This window comes from Labrus bergylta, chromosome 3 (genome assembly GCF_963930695.1).
Source record: "Labrus bergylta chromosome 3, fLabBer1.1, whole genome shotgun sequence".
Taxonomy (NCBI): domain Eukaryota; kingdom Metazoa; phylum Chordata; class Actinopteri; order Labriformes; family Labridae; genus Labrus; species Labrus bergylta.
In genome coordinates, this window is record NC_089197.1 from 23,692,589 (window position 1) to 23,713,176 (window position 20,588).

Genomic DNA, 20,588 nt, shown 5'->3' on the forward strand with positions numbered 1-20,588 from the left:
TTAAGTCACAAGTTTCCTGTTTCCTACCGATGCCCTATCCACTCGGCTTGTCAGATTGAGCAACAAGCTGCAGCTTTGTATGTTCTTCACTTCGTGTTATATTCATACAGTAATCATCTTTGTGTTCTACATGTCCGTGTGAGTGATACTCTCATCCAACCTTTACATCTGATCATGAGGTTGATTTACAGTGTTCCAGTCTTTTACTCTGATAAGTAAGATGGTTGTCACAAATTCAGGACTAACTTGTTGATTTGTGGAAACAACACAAGTGTCCTCTAAAACAAACCAATATCCAACTGACGAGGGAAAGAGTTGGACCAAGGTGTTTACCGTAATGGCAGTAAAAGCTGACAGCTAGCCACGTTTAGCTTGATTATCATGTTTGTTTACTCCTAAGTCGCATATAGTTTGACCGCGTGAGATTACACGTTTTGACAGTCGAGACTCTGGTTGTTGGTGAATGAATAGGTTAGTGTGTGGTGTGCAGAGTTGGTCGTCTCTTTGCACACCACACTATAAGAACTGAACTGTTAAATCTGTCATGATTTCACATCATGAGTGAGGTCTCTGACATTTACAAAATGGTTTAAGTGTGTGCCAGGCCTTAACAATCTTAGGTAGCCACACTCTTTAATACCACCAGCTATTGTCAAGTTTTCTCCTAAATAACAAAATGAACATCATGTTGTTTTGCAAGAGAAACGAACATAGCAATTTAGATCTGTTGAGGAAAAGGTTAACAAAGACTAACAAACTGAATTTGACTTTTTCCTTATCAGCTTTGTACGTTGGGGGCAGCAGTAGCTCAGTCTGTAGGGACTTGGGCTGTGAGGGTCGCCGGTTCAAGTCTGGAAGTTGGTCCGGTAGCTGCAGAGGTGCCAGATCACTTTCTGAGCACTGCCGAGGTGCCCTTGAGCAAGGCACTGAACCCCCCCCCCCCCAATATTAAATACAATTCTTAGTGCTATTATTTAATTTCAAGCCTGAATACAGCAGGTTTTGATCTATTTGCGCTCCCTTTATTTCATCAGTCTGTTAAAACCGAATCAGATTTTCTCAACTCTGTGCCACTTTTCATGTTTTTTTATAATTCTTCTGGGCTGGCTCGCTTTTCAAATACATTTTAAGAAGCTTCACATAAGAAAAACAACAAAAAGCAGCCTTTGTCTTTTTCTGTCTTGATCTATACCTGACAGTGTCAAAACTTTAACTGTTTCAGCTGCATCATTGAAAAATCTGACCTGTGTAAGTCTGGAGAGCTGTGTCTGTGTGTGTGTTTGTGTGTGTTTGTGTGTGTGTGTGTGTGTGTGTGTGTGTGTGTGTGTGTGTGTGTGTGTGTGTGTGTGTGAGTGTGTGTGTGTGTGTGTGTATCAAAACACTGGTGCACTTAATAAACATGGGGTTCCATGGCCTTTTGGGGACTAAACAGACTATAGGTGAGTGTGTGTTGAGGGTAAGTGTGGACCCCTGGCACCCAGCGAGACCCCGGCTCTGCTCCATCCCTCCCCTTTTGCTGGCCCCTTCTCTCTGTGCAGACCCTGAACAAAGAGAGGACCCAAACAATGGATCACTCTGAGAGCTGAATGGCTTTGCGGGTCAAGCATGAACCCTCCCCCCCTCCTGCCTCCCCCTCTTTGACAGAAACACAACCCACACTTGTTCTGCTGAAGAGAGGCTGACCCTCCCGGCAAAGAAATAATGAACGCAGCCTGGGCATTAAACTGATAAAACTACAGGGACTGGGATCAGTTTGGCAGACAAATCACGTCTAATGGCGTGAGGCTGGAGCCTGTCTTCTGTCCTGTCTCCCCTCCTCTTCATTACAAGTCTACTGTACACTGTCCAGGCATCCACACGGCCATGTTAAGTTCATAGCTCAGGACGTGACCTTAAAGAGCAGCTGTCCACTACTTCTCCATGTATCACTCATTTTTTAATTTAATTTTGATTTCTGTTCAGGCTTCTCCTGATGGTTTCGCAAGCAAAAGTCTTTGTGTGCTTCCAGCTGAAATGTGTTGGAGAGATATTTGTTAGGCAAATTTGCTAATCAACTGCCACAGGAGCTGCTGTTTATAAATACATGAGAACTTGTATCTGTCCCAGCATCAAGGTCCTACCATGAGATTTGCATGGTTCATAGTCAAATTGGGTTTAAAAAAAACATTTGCAAATCATCTCTAGCTTTTATGATCCATCTCTTTCCTGGAGCTACACTGTGGAAATCCAGGTTACAAATCCCATCAAAGAAAGATAAAGGTTTTATTTCAAGAAGCTTCTCATATAAACAATGTTGTTTTAATAGATGCAAAATGCACCATCTGTGAGGTTAGGGACATATTCTAATGTAATGAATGTAATTATATCCAGGTCTCCTCATCGTCAGCATAAGTTATGATAAGATAAAACTTAATTATCCCCATGGGGACAATAGGTAAGATCATCATCATTTACTGATCCCTCCCTCCTCGTCCTCTTCCTCCACTCTCACTTTGTTTCCTCTCAGGCCGTCCTTTGAAGGCAGCGTTGTATATCAGGTGCATTTGACTTCCTGTCAGCTTTGTGTACAGCAAGCCGTGACTCTTCCATGCGGCTCAAACAGTGGTTTTACAGCTCGCCGTCTGTATGGGCAGCTGAGGTCTGGAGGCATGCAAGCTGTTCGGTCTTTCACCTTCGCTCGCGGCCCCTCCCCCAGGTCAGCAGCCATACACTAGATCAGGCAAGGCCTCACAGGGTCGAAGAACCACTGCCAATCACTCCACAATGCAGCTTAAAGCACAGCTATAAGCCATCCTGAAAGAACGGCAAAAAGTGTTCTTCTGACATTTACCACAAGCCTTGTTTGATTTAAGATGTTGTGAATGTATCATTTTTTTCATGAAAGCATATTTAGAAATTAATGTTATTAAATATGATTTTTTTCAGATTTTCTTTGAAATCTGGGTTAGTTGAACAAATATTCACTGAATTGATATGTTGTTATTGCTTTACTATGGAGATTTTAATTTGAAACTAGGTCTTACCTTCTACAGCTAATTTTCCAGTAAGGTGGTGTGTTTATGCAGTATTTATAATCACACCATAGCTGAAAAATTAAGTCGTTTATAACATCAGTTGTGAAATTATTTGCGTAAGTAAAAAGGCCAAAAAAGCTACACGGTTAGTTTTGCAGCCTGAATTAAAGATGGACTTTACTTTTATTGCATAGACACTCCTGACTTTGCAGATAGACACTTACCATTCAAAATGAATAATCAACCATTTAGTATCCATTATGGTAGAGCAATGATATTATTGAGTATGTCATCATAATCTGGGGGTGGTAATTGCTTTGACTACAGTTTGCTGATAATACACTGTACATTTGCTCATTCTTAAGAGTTGAGCTTTACTTATACAGATTATTATTTTTGTCTCAAAAAGTTTACTTAAGCCATTGGACAGTTTAATAAGTCTTCTACTACAGTTGGATACATTAAAACTCACGTCATAAGCAAATTGAAAAAAACAGCAACACTGTTTTATAACTATTTATGGTGTGGGGGGGGGGGGGGGGGGGGCATGCAGAGAACTTGCAAATAAATTTAATCTATAACTTATATAAACTCTAATTGCCGACCTGTTTGTACTGTGCATTATAAAGTCTGGCATGTCGCTGGACAAGCTGTCAATGTGTGTGTATACCTGCCTCTGCATGCCGAGCAGTGCAGCCGTACACTGTGAGGAGACTCTATGGCTCATTTAGCTCTGCTTTTCACTCTGACTGTATAAAAGAATCAACCCCAGCTTGAATATATTATCACCTGTTTCAAGTGTGCCAGGCCTGCAGAATGAACACCTTATTTTTGTTAACCCTTTCCCTGCCTCTCTGCTGGCTGCCATTCCATTTCCTGACTATTACCACAAGTAAATGTTTTCCTCGCCCTCTTAAATGAGTAATTTTTGGTTTCTAACTTGTCTCTAACCTTTTCCTGCCCCCCTTTGTTTGGCTTTTGTTTTGAAACAGCTGTTATCATGGATTTCTTTTTTTTCCTTTTTTTTTTTTTTTTGGTCAGCTGTGATTGCTCCGGGCAAAACAGGAGCAGATGGTGTTTTGCTATGCATGAATGGAGCGTTAGAGGAGTTGGACTGAATAGGCCAAGTTTTGAATGGTGTCTACACAGCACCTGCCTCTTGTAGCAGCAGGGACATCCTAGTGGCATGATCTGTCTTGGCTTGGCTGCCGTGGTGAGGGATGAAAGAAAGAAACAGAGGGGGGAACCTCATTGGGTACCGTCCATATTTATTGATTTTCCTGCAAGTCGTGGCATAATGTGGTGTACAGTCAGTTTGAGTTAATTGGATGTGACACAGCATGCACTTGTAATCTATCACTCTGCTCTCCTGGTACACTTTATCAGTTTTGTTGCCATAGAAACGTGTTGGCTATATTAACAGGCTAAGTAAGTTGCAATAAAAAGCAGTTTTAGAGCTGGGATCCTCTGCTGAACACAAAGCCTATAAAATACTGATTAAATAAATGGGAGAGTGGTGAAGGGAGGGGGCTGGATTTTAACATTCCTAAACCAAACAAGTCCAAATAAAAAGAGACTGCGATCGTTTCCGTGCTACGCAGGGACATCTGTCAACCTCTGGGGCATGATGATCTGTCACAATAAAGTAAAGCTTTCTCAAATCACTGACAGCTTGCTCTGCTTCTTTTTTTTTTTTTTTAAGTGCGACTGTATAACTCAACAGAGAATAAATGCTCCAGATGCTTTTTGTCCTCTAAATACTGACAATGCACAAACACACTGCGAACCACAACTAATCTGAAAGAAACCAGCTCCACGTACACTCACTGATGTTATTGTGAGGGCAATGACTGCTTCAAATAAACACTTTTTCTTTGGGCTTTCATGTTTATTCTGTGACCTTTCTAACGTTGACAGCAGAGTGATGTCGGCCGGCTTATCTGCTCTCTTCAAGCTTGTGCACAACTGCACAACACAGTCAAATATATATATATATATATATATATAATAAAGACATTGGTATTGGCATGAAAAATCCTATTATTTCAGCTGGTGATTGCAAATGCCTCCTGGTGTTTATAAAATGACCATAGGGCACATAGTGTGGATGCAATTACTTTGTGGTCTCATATTAGATATAGCCCCTTTTTACTGTACTGAATGTGTTAAAAATACAAATGTCTTGTTTAAACAATAAGCAACAGATTATTTCAATGATTATGAGTAAATCCTGTTAATCCTTTACAAGAAATAGGATTTGTAATAATTTACAGCCACAACATAGCTCTCTGCAATGTGTAATATATTTAACAGCATATCAATCCTTGCTGTACTGTTTTTTTTTTCTGTCCAATAAAAAAGCAAGATTGAGAGTTGTGATAGTGTGGCAATGCAGAGTCTGACTGAGGTCAAAGACTGGCAGAGAGAGAGAGAGAGCAGACTTACAATAACAGAATAGAACAAAAGAGGGGGGCTAAGCCTAATGGATGAATCACTGCATCACCAAGGCAACATCATCGCTTAGAGATCTAACGATTGAGAAAGGTGTGTGTGTGTGTGTGTGTGTGTGTGTGTGTGTGTGTGTGTGTGTGTGTGTGTGTGTGTGTGTGTGTGTGTGTGTGTGTGTGTGTGTTCATGTTGTCTGTGGATGCATGTGGCTGTTAAGTGTGAGCAGAGAAGGAACAAGAGTGCAAATGTGATTATTTGTGCTTGGATTTGTTCTTTTCTGCCGAGTTGCACATTTGTGTTTATTAGCATCCCTGATGATTTGTAAAAATGAGCTACAACTTTCTTTTAATTGATTGGAATGAATGTGTTCGATAACAGGTTGGATTAATGGGGAGATAGCTTCAAACTTTATGATATAGGTAAGTTTATCAGAAACATTCAATGAGGTTATCAGATCTCTGTACCCCCCCCCCCCCCTTCTTAATTTACCATCAATGTTGCTCTGAGGAATCATCTAAGGTCCTACTTAAGTCATGCAGGTCAAAAGTTCCCTAAAAAAACCCTTACCATTGGTCAGGGAATGTCAACAGTGCAGCCAGCCAACAGAGCAGCCCCGCAGCCTCAAACAAACATCACCATTCATCTCAGAGGTCAATAGTTCTCTCTGCAACGTAAACCACGGCAAGGTCAAGAATTCCTTAAACGTAGTCAGCCATTTGACTAGAGGCCGAGTTCCTGCTTGTAAGAAAAGGGGCTTGGCATTGGACTTGTAGGGTCAGCTGTCTCAGTGCGTCCCTGAAGCCAGTCTAACAGGAAAAGAGGCTTCTTCTTTTTTGTCCAAGGAGAAAAAAAAGTTTGGTGTTAGAGCCGAGTGGCTGGTCCCACATCTGCCCCCCAAATCTGGCCCTGTGCAATTGGCTGCAGCGTGGGTCTGATGGTCAGATGGTCAGTGTCAGCAGGCCTTTTGTTATGCTCACATTGTATCTGTGCGATGAACGGGAAAACAACAAAAGAGCCAAATAAATAATTAAAATACAGAATCCCTCGGCTTCCACATCTGACTCCTTAGTCATTGTTGGCACCGAGCCTCGCGACTGACCTCAGCGAGGAGGAGGAGGAGACAATTAGGTCACCTCGTGATTGCATTACACAAATGACATATTAATGTCATAGTGCCCTTCATGCATGTCATCAATGTTGGTTAATGATGAAGAGCAGCATGGGTGATATTGATTGCTTCATGCTTCTGTGATCATATCTTATTGCACTCTCAAAATACATTTAGCTTGCAGGGACATCAGAAAAAATAAGCAGGAAAAAAAAGCAGGTGAATCAAATTTTTTTCTGTTATTTAAATGTAACCAATCCCCATTATTAGAGGAGCGGTGTATTATCCTGGTAAATTATGTCCATGTGTGTATAGCAGTGTTTTGAAAATATCTGTAACCTTTTTATTGCAGAGTCCCATAACTCCAACCCTGGCTGTGAGATATTTGTACACACAGTGACCGCAGTACTGAGGGGTTATGGAATAACAAGGAGCCCCATGCATTATTAATGGGCTGCTGTGAATCTGTTCAGAATAATAACAGCGATTTCCCAGCGCCTCATTACTGTGTGTTTTTAAAGCATGTGTTTGGTATCCATGGACACCCTCTCTCACATTCTCCTCTTCTTCCGCCCTGTGTTAACATTCAGGTCATGCGCGCCACTTGCTGTTTTTAATTTTCGTTTCATCATAAGCACTTTAAGACTTGCCAGCGCTTATTTGCAGTTTTGCTGCAGACCTCTTCACTCGGGGCTTCTGACAGGACAGATGCTGCAATTAATCACGGCAGAGAAATGGGCATCATTTCCACTCAGAGCTGCAGCAGCAGCAGCCTCGGACCCAAATTACAAATGCTTTCCTAAAACTGTCTAATTGAAAACAAACTGCAATTTGAAAATTATATCACGCCGCTATCACAGAAAGAACAGGAGCAGATTTCCTAATTTGTGACTAACATTAGCTCATGTTTAGAATGTCTCAGCTGCCTTTGGAAAAAAAAGAAAGAAAAGGCCCTTCCCTGGGCCGCTGCATTCACGGGCTATTGTGAAGATATGATAATTATTGTTTGCCTGCCTTCCCTCCCCCGCTCTCCATATTATTCAAGGGAGCTCAGCAAACCCCCCTGGGGATGTCTTGGAAATAAAGCGATTTTGAAGCAAGTAAGAAAGAGGCAAAATCCAATGCACTGGTGTGTGAGAAGGGGACTGTTATTGAGACAAGTACCAGTTACATGCTGACCTTGTCCAGTATCAACTGTTTGTACAGTTACAATGGAACATTCACAGGGAGATGAGATCAGAAATTATGCCTAAAATAAGCTTTGAAATAAACAAATTCCTACAAATAAATACTTGTGATTGATAGTTTAATTTTAAACAGAGACACAAAGAAATATATAATACTTCATACAAAATTATGGCTGCTATCATATTAGTGATGGAATGTCTCTGGATTCTTCTTCATGGCCGAGCAAAACCTCAAACATTAAATTACTTTTCCTATTGTGAGCTGAAACAACTTTTCAAGATCTCCATACGTATATGCATTTATTCTATGGACAGATTTAAAGCAGTTGGGTTTGTAAGCAAAAATACAAACAAAATCGCTGCTATTGAAACTCATAAAAAAGTATAAAAGAGCAGAAATGCACTATGTGATATAGCAATCCACAGGTCGTTTAACAATGTTTTAATTAAAGCCTCACATATTAAAACTTTACAACAGGTGATTTGAAAAATGTACAACATTTTCTATTTTTTTCCAGGGACTTCTGTACAGCTGGCGAAAATACCTCTGATGCCTTTTTCAGTTGGCTTTGGCAGTGCAACAAACTGGCTCTGCTAGTGTTCTTTTTTTTTTTTTTAAACAATGACGGTATCAAGGAGCAGAGTAAAAATACATCAATCCCCAAACCATCTGCCTTGATCTGAATATTTGTATTTACCATAAAATATCCCCTTTCTTACACAAAATAAAAACATAATTTAATTGTTAAACATCTGAAGAGAAAACAAATACATTAAAGAAGGTTTTTTTGTGGGGGATTACACACTTTTGGACAAATCCTCTGGAAGGTTGATTATGATTACTGAATAAAGGAGGTTTCATCTCGCCCCCACTCTACAAAAACATGTACAGCAGATTATAGCTACAGTTTGATGGTGAGATGTGATGACATAAATGAATTATGGCAGGTCTGTCTCTGTCTGTTCAGTCATTTTCTTTCCCCTTATTCTTCTAGAGATAGTCTGCATTTGTGACATGGTTTAAATGTGTCCAAATATCACTGAGGCTCCACCATGTGATGATTTGATCAATCATTTCCTCCACCCCATTGTTGAACATTTCAATCGTAGAGAACAAAATGGTGAAGGATAAAGGTTGGAGAAAAGAAAGCCTTGCTATATACTGGCCACTGTGGGGACAAAGATGGATGTGTGGGTTTCTGGTTTCCAGCAAAAAAATCCTGTGAGTCATTCAGTCCAGGAGAGAGCTGATAGAAATCATTTTGTTGAAACGTTTTCAATATGTCCTTTTGCCGCACTGAACTGACAAACTCAGGCCTCATAAATAAAGCTTTATTGTTAAATAAAACAGAGAAAGACACACGTCTTTCAGCATAATGTGTGCCCAGTCAGTTTAAATTAACAACTGAAAAGACCTCACAAATAAACAACTACTGGGCGCTTATTCTACTGGGCGTCTGACATAGCTAATCCCATGGCAGAGAACAGTTTACATGTTTATCCCCTGTACACACATGTGCATATCCGTCTATAACAATGGACAAGTTCTTTGTATAACATTCTAAATCTTACACACTTCTTAAGTGCAACTTAGAAAAGCAACATGGTATGATGCTTTTTTTTCCATTCCTGTTCTTTGAGATAGGATTTCCATTTGGCTCAGTAAATGCTGACCTGGGACAGGACCTGGGCGTGGGCCTGGATTTGGGAGGGGTGGGGTTGCTGCTGTTGGGCTGGCTGGGGGCTGCCTAGGGATGAAGAGCCCCCTACTGAATGTGGAGTACCAGGAGAGTGCTGCGGTGGGGAACACTGGGACTGGTGCTGCTGTTGTTGCTGCTGCTGCTGCTGCTGCTGCTGCTGGAGATGTTGAATCTGCTGCTGATGCATCTGATGCTGCAACTGCATGTGCTGCAGCTGCATGTGCTGCTGCTGCTGCTGTTGTTGTTGCTGCTGCTGCTGTTGTTGTTGTTGTTGTTGTTGTTGTTGTTGCTGCTGCTGCTGCTGCTGCTGCTGTTGCTGCTGCTGCATGTGGTGCTGCTGCAGCTGTTGCTGGAGGTGGTGTTGAAAATGCTGATGCTGCATCTGCTGCTGGATCTGCTGGTGATGCATCTGCTGCTGCTGCATCTGATGATGCTGGAGGTGCTGCTGCATCTGCTGTTGCTGCTGGAGCTGCTGCATGGCATGCTGCTGCACCGGTTGCATGGGCGGGCTCATCTGAGACACGGCTGTGGACTGTGCACCAGCCACCATGGCCCCTCCGGCACCCATCTGGCCCAGCATCTGCGGCGGCATCCCAGGGGACATGTTCTGGTGGGACACTGTAACCGAGGTCACGATCTGATTGCCTCCTAGTCTCATCTGCAAAGGTTTGGGGGCGATTGCCCGTGGTAGGGCTTGTTGGAGGGCCTGAGAAGCCGCTGACATGGAGGGGTGCTGGTTGAGGGGTGAAGGCAGTACCAGGCCTGGGGACAGGCTGGTGGACGCCAGTGTCTGCTGTACTGAGCGGATGGTCTGGGCCTCAGCTGATTCTGCAGCAGCCTGGATGGAGAAAAAAAAAGGATCAAAATTTATCTACAAGCATACTATAAAATGTATAGACCTGAAATTGCTTCAGTTAAAATGTAGTACAAGGAATTCTGAGAAATGTATTCCCTTTTACTTTTAAGTTCAGACATTTTTCAGGTGATAAGAAGAAAGAGTTTCTCACCTTAGAAACCAGGCTTGCACGGTACGCAGCAAGGGCTTTTAAATATTCCTTCTTTGCCGCTTCTGTTTTGCTTTTGTAAACCTGCGATGACACAAAGATATGTGTGAATGGATAAATGAATAAAGCTTGTTTTTAGTTAAGAATTAAACCTTAGGTAATATAGTGTACTTTTCACATTTTGATCTACATTTATCCAGTCAGTGAACTGCTCCAGAATTTTTATTTGTTTGAATAGTGTAACTGTACAGTACCTGCTTCTGCTCCTCTCCCAGACCATCCCACATGGAGGCAACAATCTTGGACACCTCTCCAAATGTGGCGTTGGGATTCTGCCCCTTAATAGCTGCCTGGGTGTCCCTGAAGAACAGGGCATATGCTGAGACTGGCTTCTGAGGCTCATTGGGATCCTTCTTCTTCTTCTTCTTAGGAGTCTTGGGCTTCTTTGCGGGATCTATGGGGGCTGGTCGCTTCTCTCCAATGACCTGTAATAATCGATAAAAATACATTCACATTATCTGCATAATTCATTATTATTCCCATCTAATGCAGTCATCCAATGCTTCTTTGCTCACCCTGTTTCCATCATCCTGGTCGTCCTCGTTGATGGAGCTGGAGGGAGACGGGGTGGCTGACTTGCTGGCAGGGGGTGATGGGGAAGTATGGTTGATGTTGGGTCCAGCCATGTTTAGACTCAGCTGTGTGTTGAGTTGGGATTGGTTGATGGTGGTCAACTGGTTCCTTGGTATCATCCCATTGGGGCTGTTCATGCTGATGATGGATTTCATCACCATGGCAGGGTTGGGTGGGTACTGGCGATGATGGCCTGGTCCAACATTCTGTAAACACATCAATTGAAGTGGGATTGATAAGAAAGTAATAATCAATGGTAATATTTTACTGACCCCTTTGCTTTCATGCTGCTATTGATGTTCTAGCTGTCCCCTCATTCCTCCAGCTCAAATATATTTGTCCTCACTGTGACATCTTACTGCCCAGTGTACAAAGCTCATAAAGCTGTATCTCTTTACCAGAGAGGAAATCGGGTCACTGGTTCCTCTGGATTGTTATGAAGCAGATAGCATGTCACAATGTCCGAGGTCTTAAATGTCCCTATTACAGACCATGACAAATTATCTTGACACGCGAGTAGTCAACTTTATAAGCCAGTAATAGAGGGCTACACAGCTCAGTTGATTCATTTCAAAACTCTATTGTATGGAAATCTGTGACACTGCCTTTGACTGACCAGTCCCTTGAGGGAAACAGTGGATCCCTGCACTGTAGTATATGACTTCAAATGCTACAATATAGACTGTTCGAGTTGCAGCTTGAATGCATTGACATATATGTCACAATTGTTTGAGGCGCTTTAAAGCCTATACGTTTTAAAGTAACATAAATCTAAGCTTATAACTCTGAAGTAGAAGCTGTTCATAGATTCTGTTTGACTGCCAAACAGTGCAAAAAAAAAAGCCGCGTCGTAAGAGTTTTGGTGGTTGTCTTCAATACTATTTATAAAAAATAATAACTAGTGTTGTTGTTGTTGTTGGTATTATGTGTAAGGCTACACAAAGCTATAGTAAACCCTGAATTGCATTGTGCTGGCTTCACATAAAAACAGGAAGCAGCAACCATTGTAAGGTTTCAAATGAAACATTTTAAACTGTTCAGTCTTAATGTCTTCAAAGTGAGATTTTGCGAGTCGTGAATTTTTTCTTGATTGGTGACATGGATTGGTGCTGTCAGTCTGAAATCCGATGTTTAAATACTGATACTGATATTAGATCAGATCTGTCCCATCTCTTTTTTTTTTTAATCCACAGCAAAGCAAGTCCAAGTAGGATAAATGGTACCAGAACATCTATTCTATACAATCAACTTCATAAATCAACTACCTGATGGTATGAAGCTTAAGAGCTTTGAACAGGCTCTCTCTCTTCTACCTTTCAAGGGTTTCGAGTAATAACATTTTCAGAATCTCTTTCACGTTTTTTTCCTGCTAAAACATTTTGTTCTTGAAAGAGTCTCTGAGAAGGTGTCGGCAACATGTTTGCATTGATTGTGGTGAGAATGAAATTACAAGGACTGCCAGTTCCCCAGAGGGAAGACTGATCAGAGAGGCAGCAGAGCTGACATGGAACAGAAACACAACAGAAAAGGTGATTTGTTCTCCCTGGGTACATCCATCTGGTATTCAGCAGCACAAACCCAATCTCTCCCAACATCAACACATCATAAACCCACACACCTGGCTTTATTGAAAGAACCTTATAAATGTGGCTCTTCAAAAACAATATTGTAACACCATTTCAGACAGAAACATATTGGATCTACAATCCATTTCTCTCTCATATAGCATGTCTGCTGCTTATCATAAATACAATCTCTGAAGTGAGAGTGGATTTATATTTACATGTGCAAGGAAGATTTCTGGGAGAGGTGAGGCAAGGGTGGGGGGGAGGGGAATTGAAAACATATTGTTGTGATTTCTCAAATATGGTAGCTTTCACTTTTCTCTCAAATAAAAGCTGCAATAAACAAGCCTGCGACCAAAATGACCATGATTTACATATCTGCAACCCGCATCCTTCCAAGTGCTATTGTCATCTTCATTACTGGGAACACGATGGCTCGCAGTTTGCTCTCTGCGAACATCAAAGACACACACACACTGAGCTCATTAGTCGTAGCCATCTGTATAAGAACACTTTTGGATGATTCCAATGATGCAGTTTTGACTTGGAGCAATGGTCCATTCTGCCATTTGTCTGGAAAATGGTGATGTCTACTGAATGGCCTTTGCATGTTGAGTAATTCTAGACAAAATATGCACTGATGACCACAGCTTTTCACTTCATTATATCAATTGTATCTTCATAGGAGGCGTCTTAGCATAGCACATATTATAACAATAACTGGAGCAGCAGCATTATTGGCTTTTTACTTGATGCAACAAAAGAGCGTTGACAGTTACAGTGAAATGCTCTCATAAGCACGTCTGATTTGAATAAAAAGATAACAGCTGGAAGGGCTAGTGAAAGAAATCATCTAAAGTAACAGTTCCCTTGATTGTGAATATGAAGACAAGGATGTTTATTTATGTCCCTCTGCTGTCTCATTTGCATTTTGATTGCAGTATTGTCAGCAGTCACAGCAGACATCTAACTGGATATTTCGATAGTCATCGTAAATCTGCAAATAAGTCCTTATCTTGAGTACACAGTGGCCAGATGTGTCCTCCTCAGGTGTGTGTGTGTAGGTGTGCTGTCCATCTGTGTGTTTGATGGTTAAATCCTAACGAGCAAAAATCAAATTCTGAATCAATAAAAGATGTTCTTCTTGTTTATTTATCGTTTTCACATATATCACATTGTGTTGCTTTTATTGGGAAATGCAATAAGGCTTATAGAAACATAATGCTGTCAAAAAAATGCTGCCAAAAAAGATTTTGTTTTGCACATTTTGTTGTCCTCCTTTACACAGCAAACACTCCACACACAGCCACATGAAATGTGCTGACAGAAAGAAACACTAACTGACAACGTGTGAAATCCTTTCCACAATAAAACACAGGCCAATAAACACAGCAGCTGGACTCCGAAATACAACATTATGCATTCACAGAGTGATACACATCAACACTGTTGTGAATGAAAGCAGGCTCCAGTCTGCTCTTAAAGATATTATAAATCAGAATTGGTGGAGAATGTATGAACACTGGCACCATGTACTGAGCTGTAACAGGCTGAAAATAATGTTAACAAGTTCAATTTCCATTCAATCAATGCCAGAGCTCTTGGAAATGTTCCATGGCAGAAGAGGGGTAAAATCATCTATATGGTAATTATAAGGATGAATCCCCCAGTAACTTTCGCCAGCATGAAAGGTCAGTCCTATTAAAGATAGTTTATCAGCGCACTGCACATATTCCTTTACTCCCCTTCTAAACGGGTACATCATTTTATTTTTTCCCCCTCCATTTTCGTCAACCTGCAGAAGTCTGTGCTTAAGCCAAATGAGAAAAATGGAATTTTGAATGCCAGTAAAGGCTATAATAGCATGAAGATAAATTGTTTTTCTTTCCCCCGCCCTGTCTCAGTCAGACACACTCCTCTGTCTCTTTCTGTGCTGCAGACTCAGTCTATCTCCCCAACCTCTCAACCCCACTTTAAAACACCCCCCCCACCCTCCTTAGAATATGAGGGTAGTGTGCCCCCCCATCCCAACCCCCCTGTCCAGTACTTCCACTGACCCATACCCCCTTTCACCATTCCTCCTGATGCATTATGGGTATTTAAAACTTGTCCGACATGATATCATTTCATTGTGAGAGCTGCCTGAGAAAAGTAAATTACAGAATCAATCATGCAGAAGGTCAAGCTGAGACTTCATTACAAGTATTGCATGCCTGCATGAATATCTTTCATTTCTGACTGACCAAATATGTCACAATAGCTGTCTGTCGAGGGAGAAAGGGAAAAAAGGAACAGTGCAACGACAAAAAAAAAGAAAATCCACTCTCTTAAATTGATGTACAACTCATGTCGATGCTTCTTGGCTTGGAAGGGAGATAAGAGGGAAATGTAGAAAAACACACTTTCAGCAACACTGCTCACATTTTCCATTTGATTCAGGATACAGAAGGTTTTGACCGGTCAAAACTGAGAGTATTATACTCACTGACAATCTACACAACATCAAGGCTTATCAAATCATGTGAACAACTATCTATAAGTGGCTTGTTCAGCCTCTCTTTCAGCTTGAGAGATGACACATTAGCATGTCTTTGCTGCTGGTAAAGCTAATCGGAACTGGTTGATGATGAAGAATATATAATGCGTCACCACATAGAGCTAAATGTAATAAGACTGCAGGTCTCATATCTCATAAATACTGATTTTAACATCTAATACAACTACTTGACTGCTGTGGGTTTCGAATCCAATCATTGAGGACATTTCAGTGCATGCTTACATGTGTCAAGAAAACCCTCAAAACGTGTCGAAGGCACCAGGTGTTTTTGAAATGGAACCCAGAGACCCTCGCTGTGCAGCGAGAGAGAAATTGTGAATAAAGCAATACTGGCAGCCCTAACTCCACTACTATTTGGCACTATTGAGATTCAATCACAAATCAGGAGGACACATGCTGGGAGACAAAAATGAGAGTCAGAAGCTTGTTAGGAGAGCAGATTAAATAAATAATGACTTCAGATTCAGGGCTTGCCAGGCACACTGCAGCTGAGAAAATGTATTTCTCTTTGTAGAAAGTCAGCATCTGTGGCCAATTTGCGAGACATACGCTGAACATTACAGGGAGAGGAATTAGCAGAATACTTGGCAATGGGATGACATGGAAGAAGCTTTTGAAAATAGCCCAGGTTTATTCACTGGTTGGCTTTCTCATTAAGTTCTGATAAGAGACACACACTAAATATTCTCCAGCAGTAAGCTAGTACACAGAAAGAAAACCAAGATGAGTGTTTGGGAAATGCGAGCATGCTGTCTTGATGAAAAATGTAATTGCAATAGTGCATGGTTTATTTGTTTGCCCCTGCAGCCATAACAAATAACACAGAATGTAATCATGTATATAAGGTTGTCATTCCTTTATCAGTGTGCTGACAAAATGACAAAACACCCCTCTTAGGGCCTTCGTAAATCATTGTCTCTGTGTATAGACACACTGCGAACCTTGCTGTTACTTATCTCATTTAAAAGTTGCGTCCTCTTTTCAAGACAAAGATAAAACCACAGATGAATAGGATTTCTATAGGCACAAGACTTTTGGGGATCAATCCCATTTGCAGGAGAAATGAAGGGCCACCGCGAGCCTTCCTGCAGTACAATGTGTGATGACTGATAACTGTGAGTAGTGTGCCCAACGACAATGCCACGAGGCAAGGAGCAGAAACCCACATGCTCGCCTCAGTTTTTAATAGAGTCTCTGTACAATCAGAGACATGAGCCATGCAAATGGTGTTAAAGAGGAATAATGTTTGAGAATCAAATCTAATCCTCCAGCAAGTCGTGAGAACAGTCAGGAATGTAATTGTGTCAAGGCTCCGTTTCTTCCAGATGTAGAAAGCTTAACTGACCATGAAATGAAAATTCTTTAGGCAAAAGCCTTCTGGGGCTCACTTACTGTATGAAGCAGAAAGATCTTTTAAAAGCTGCAATTATTTTACATGCCAAAAGCATGGAGGCAGGAAAAAAAAAGGGGGTATAAAATGTTATAGCTCCTACCCATATGGAATGTAAATAAATATCTCCAGTATCAGTGTGATTCAACAAAATGTGTTAAGAGAGAAGGAGGGGGAAAGCAGGGGGTCTTAAACGCTTTAATTCACAGTTATAATGATCATGGCACTTTTCCTCAATGCAATGTGTTTTGTGGTTTCCGAAGAAAATCGAGCATCATCATCATCTCTCTGCTTTTTTTTTTCTCTTCTAAATTAATCTTCCATTTTTGTAATAGGACTCTACGATAACTAGTCAGCCGCTGACATTTCCATTTCTCCTCCTCAATGCTTCTATGATGGTGGCATTTGAAAATGTCTCTCCACTCCAAGACAACAATCTCACAACCTATAGCACAAAACAGCCTCAACATAAAAAAGAGGTGATTTTTTTTCCATTTACTTTTCCATGTTTGGCCAATTTCATCCAAAGATGGGAAGAATAATGTTCACCCTGACTTTTTTTTAGGGTCATTGTCAACTAAACAAAAATGAATCTGATCCTTCACTTCAAACAAAGCATGTGTCAAAGAAAGTCTTTTCTGAGGACCTCGAGTGACATTGGACGGAAGCATGCATCAGCATTTACAGCAGCACAAAAAAAAGCTTCTGGAGGTAGCATGAATTAAATATGAGCATGTGAAACTGTGGCACTTTTGGATCCCATTTTCCTTGTCCTTCTGGGGCTGAATACACTTTGTACTCCTAAAACCTGTGATCTTTTCACATCTGCTCACCTTACAGGGGGGGGGGGGGGGATCACCTGCCCTCTGTGTTCTTAAAAAAATATCCTCACAGTAAGTAACATAATATCATGACATTTACCCAATGTGATCATATACCTCCTGTGTTGTAAACAAGACCAGATGCTGCACCAGATGCACTGACAACAGGAAGCGTACAGAAACTGTGAAGGTGACATTAGGGATCAGTTAAAAGGGCTCATTTAGACACTGCTTGATTCTGATATCAGGGGCCTTTAATATTAACCATTTATGTTCTGATAAACTTTTTCTATTACAGAGAAGTAGCACTAGGGATGTGCAAGATTAGTCAACAAAACAAAATTCACCCTTGCTATTCGGCACCAGATTCGGCAAGTAGCTTAGACCAATTATTAATAATTGTATTAGCGTAGGCCCACAATGCTGGTCAAATGGTGTGTCAAGGGACGCCAGTGGCCTGGCAGTTAGCATGCGTGCCTAATGTACAGAGGTCCTCGACATGTCATTCCCCAATCACTCTGTACTCGATTTCCAACTCTATCTACTGTCCCGTCTGTACAATAAAAGGCATGAAAGCCCCAAAATAAATCTTAAAAAAAGAAAAAATGTTGCGTCAAAGCTGTAATGTAGCTACCCGCCACTAGCTGGGGCTGTAGCTCCTGTTAATCTGTGTAATCATTACCAGTGATATTAGTCACTGGGAACTTCCCTAGCCAACACCACACTGTTTCCCTAACATACAATTTGTTTTACCCATATTAAAATCACCAACTATAAACTAGCGGGCAAACTCTCCCCTCTCACTGCCTTGCACCTGATAAGCTGCAGCACCTGACACATGCAATGCAGGTGATCAGAGATAGAGAGAGATGTCTTTTGTAGATCTAGGACCCTCCTCTCAATGCATCAATTTGTGAAATATTAACTTTCTCATACTGCTGTTTTTATAATGTTGTCCATGTTGTATTTCTTGGAGTTGCAAATGACAATAATAGTTCTCTACTGGATGAAAGTAAGACTTCTTGATGTGCCAGTGTCGTATATGAATAGAGATGCTCACCACAGGTTGGCCACTGTTGACAGACAACCCTCCCTGGTCCATCATGTTGCGTGAGATGGTAATAGAGGGCAGATCCAGGCTCTGAGGGGGGAACTGAGGGATTAAGGGGCCCCTGTGTGGAGCTGGGGGAACTTGCATTGCGTGGAAAGGTGAGTTCCCTTCCGATAGGCCCAGAACAGACTCCGTCTCAGGTGGAGGTGTAATTGGGGGGATCTCAAACTCCTCATCTCCCAAGCTGGGCGTATGAAAAGTCTGCAGAGAAGGAGGAAGGAAGGAAGGAAGGAAGGAAGGAAAAGGAAAATCATCAATTCCAGCAACACAAAACAGCCAGTAAGCATTTACTGAGGTGGGTCTTATCTAACATGCCGGAAGGAAACCTTCAGGGATTAAATCAGACAACTTTGTTAAAAAAAGGGAGTGTTTTAGTCGAGTGGTAATACACTTGTCTGTAAGTGCACTAAGATGTAACATTTCCTAAACCTATTAAAGTCCACTTTGAGAAAGAAGAAGAAGGAATAAAGCAAGAGCAGAGAAACTTGTCAAAAGCAAAAATATCAAGCAGCAATCACGAGAGAGAGAGGGAATACACGATAAAAGCCCTTAATCTTGAGGATGGAAGATGTTGGGTTGAAGTGCAGTGAAAATACACGTCACAGGGAGATGGTTTTAAAGAACATTTTAAAAGATTATTACGCTTGGCCAGAAGTGTTTCTTTTTGTTCCCCTTGCCTGCACCCTTAAATCTGCTCATCAAACAGCCTAATCCGTCTGCCTTTTGAATTAAAGCTTTTGGTCACACTTAATTTGCTTATGTGCCTTCTTGGAGATGGGACTGTTCACCTACTTGAGTCTTGTTTTCATCTGCACATTGCATTAAGCTTCTTTCTGGAAAGCCAGCATATTCATATCCTCACAATGACCACACTGCGGGTCCACAAACATGCAGCTGAACACAGGGCCAAACAGCATGCTGTCTGAGGAGTTGGGCTCTGCTGCTGCTAAGTTACTAAAACCTCTTCAAAGCATGGGCCTCCTGCTAAAAGTGACATGATTTTACCTCTTAGCACTTGGCATACATCATGGAAGCATATTGGTATAACGGTAAAAGCAGGTTAAGCTGCCAGTATTATTGGCTGTGTTGAACAGTATGTGGAATAAGATACTGTGAACTATAAAATCTCTTCAGTGCTTCAGGTTGATCTCAAAAACGTCTTTCATGGCCTTTTGGTTCCTTATACAGCACTATTTAAATCCTGCATGACCTCATCATCTACTATAGTTCATATTATAGGAAATCCTGGCAGAAGGAAAACAACCAACTTGGGGTCAAAAGGAAGTAAATCAGCATTTATACCAATTCCAACAGGCTAAATATAGTCTCCCACGGGCTGGTTTCACCTTTTCAAATATACATGCATTTATATTTCAACAGGACTGGAAGTCCTTGAGATGACCATGCCTCCTTCTTTTTTCATACACCTGGCTTGTTTAAGAGTATAGCTGTTTTTTCTCACACTCTTAACAAAATGTGACATGAATTTAGTCCCATATGAAGCACCTTCATCATTTTTCTTGTCCAATAAGATTCAAACTATAGGTGGATGTCTCCTTTTCTTTTTCTTCTTTTGAATTTATTTTATGTTTAAATAACATGACAGCACATATTATGAGAACATTATGAATTTTTAAGAAATCCTGCAGCTAGATATTAGTGGTTGACAGAATTTATTAGCAGAGATTAACCTTAACTTACCTAAAATGTATGAACCTGATCTTGACAGTTGTGTTGCCTGTGAGCAAAGTGAACTATGGCCAACAACAAAGCCAACAAAGCTAACCAGGGATGTCTTCAGTCTTTTCTTTGTCTTTTGAGCATTGAATGGAAACAACAGAGGGAATATGCCAACACAGCCCTTGATTAGGGAGTATTAATGTTCCCCTTGCTTGCTTTAGCACACAGACACTTGAAACTAATTCATTGCCTACTCAGGGCAGCTGTCTTGACAAGCACTGATGAATTCCAGTGGCATAGGCAGCTAATAGAGTTCTCTTTCCTCCCTTTTCCTTTCCCCCTTCCTGCTCCCTACCACTGTTTCACTTTT

The 20,588-nt window shown here is 41.2% G+C and overlaps 1 protein-coding gene across 1 annotated transcript in view; it reads right to left on the minus strand.

The window, feature by feature from the left end:
- Positions 1 to 7,859: 7,859 nt before the first annotated feature.
- The window catches only part of tox3 (TOX high mobility group box family member 3), a 40,462-nt gene continuing 27,733 nt past the window's right edge, over positions 7,860 to 20,588 (minus strand). The window contains exons 3-7 of the mRNA XM_065952997.1: positions 18,488 to 18,739; positions 11,037 to 11,300; positions 10,716 to 10,946; positions 10,465 to 10,545; positions 7,860 to 10,295 (exon numbers count right to left, since the gene is read on the minus strand). Of these exons, the coding sequence (XP_065809069.1) occupies positions 9,417 to 10,295; positions 10,465 to 10,545; positions 10,716 to 10,946; positions 11,037 to 11,300; positions 18,488 to 18,739 (1,707 nt within the window). The 3' untranslated portion in view covers positions 7,860 to 9,416. The remainder of the gene's footprint in view (positions 10,296 to 10,464; positions 10,546 to 10,715; positions 10,947 to 11,036; positions 11,301 to 18,487; positions 18,740 to 20,588) is intronic.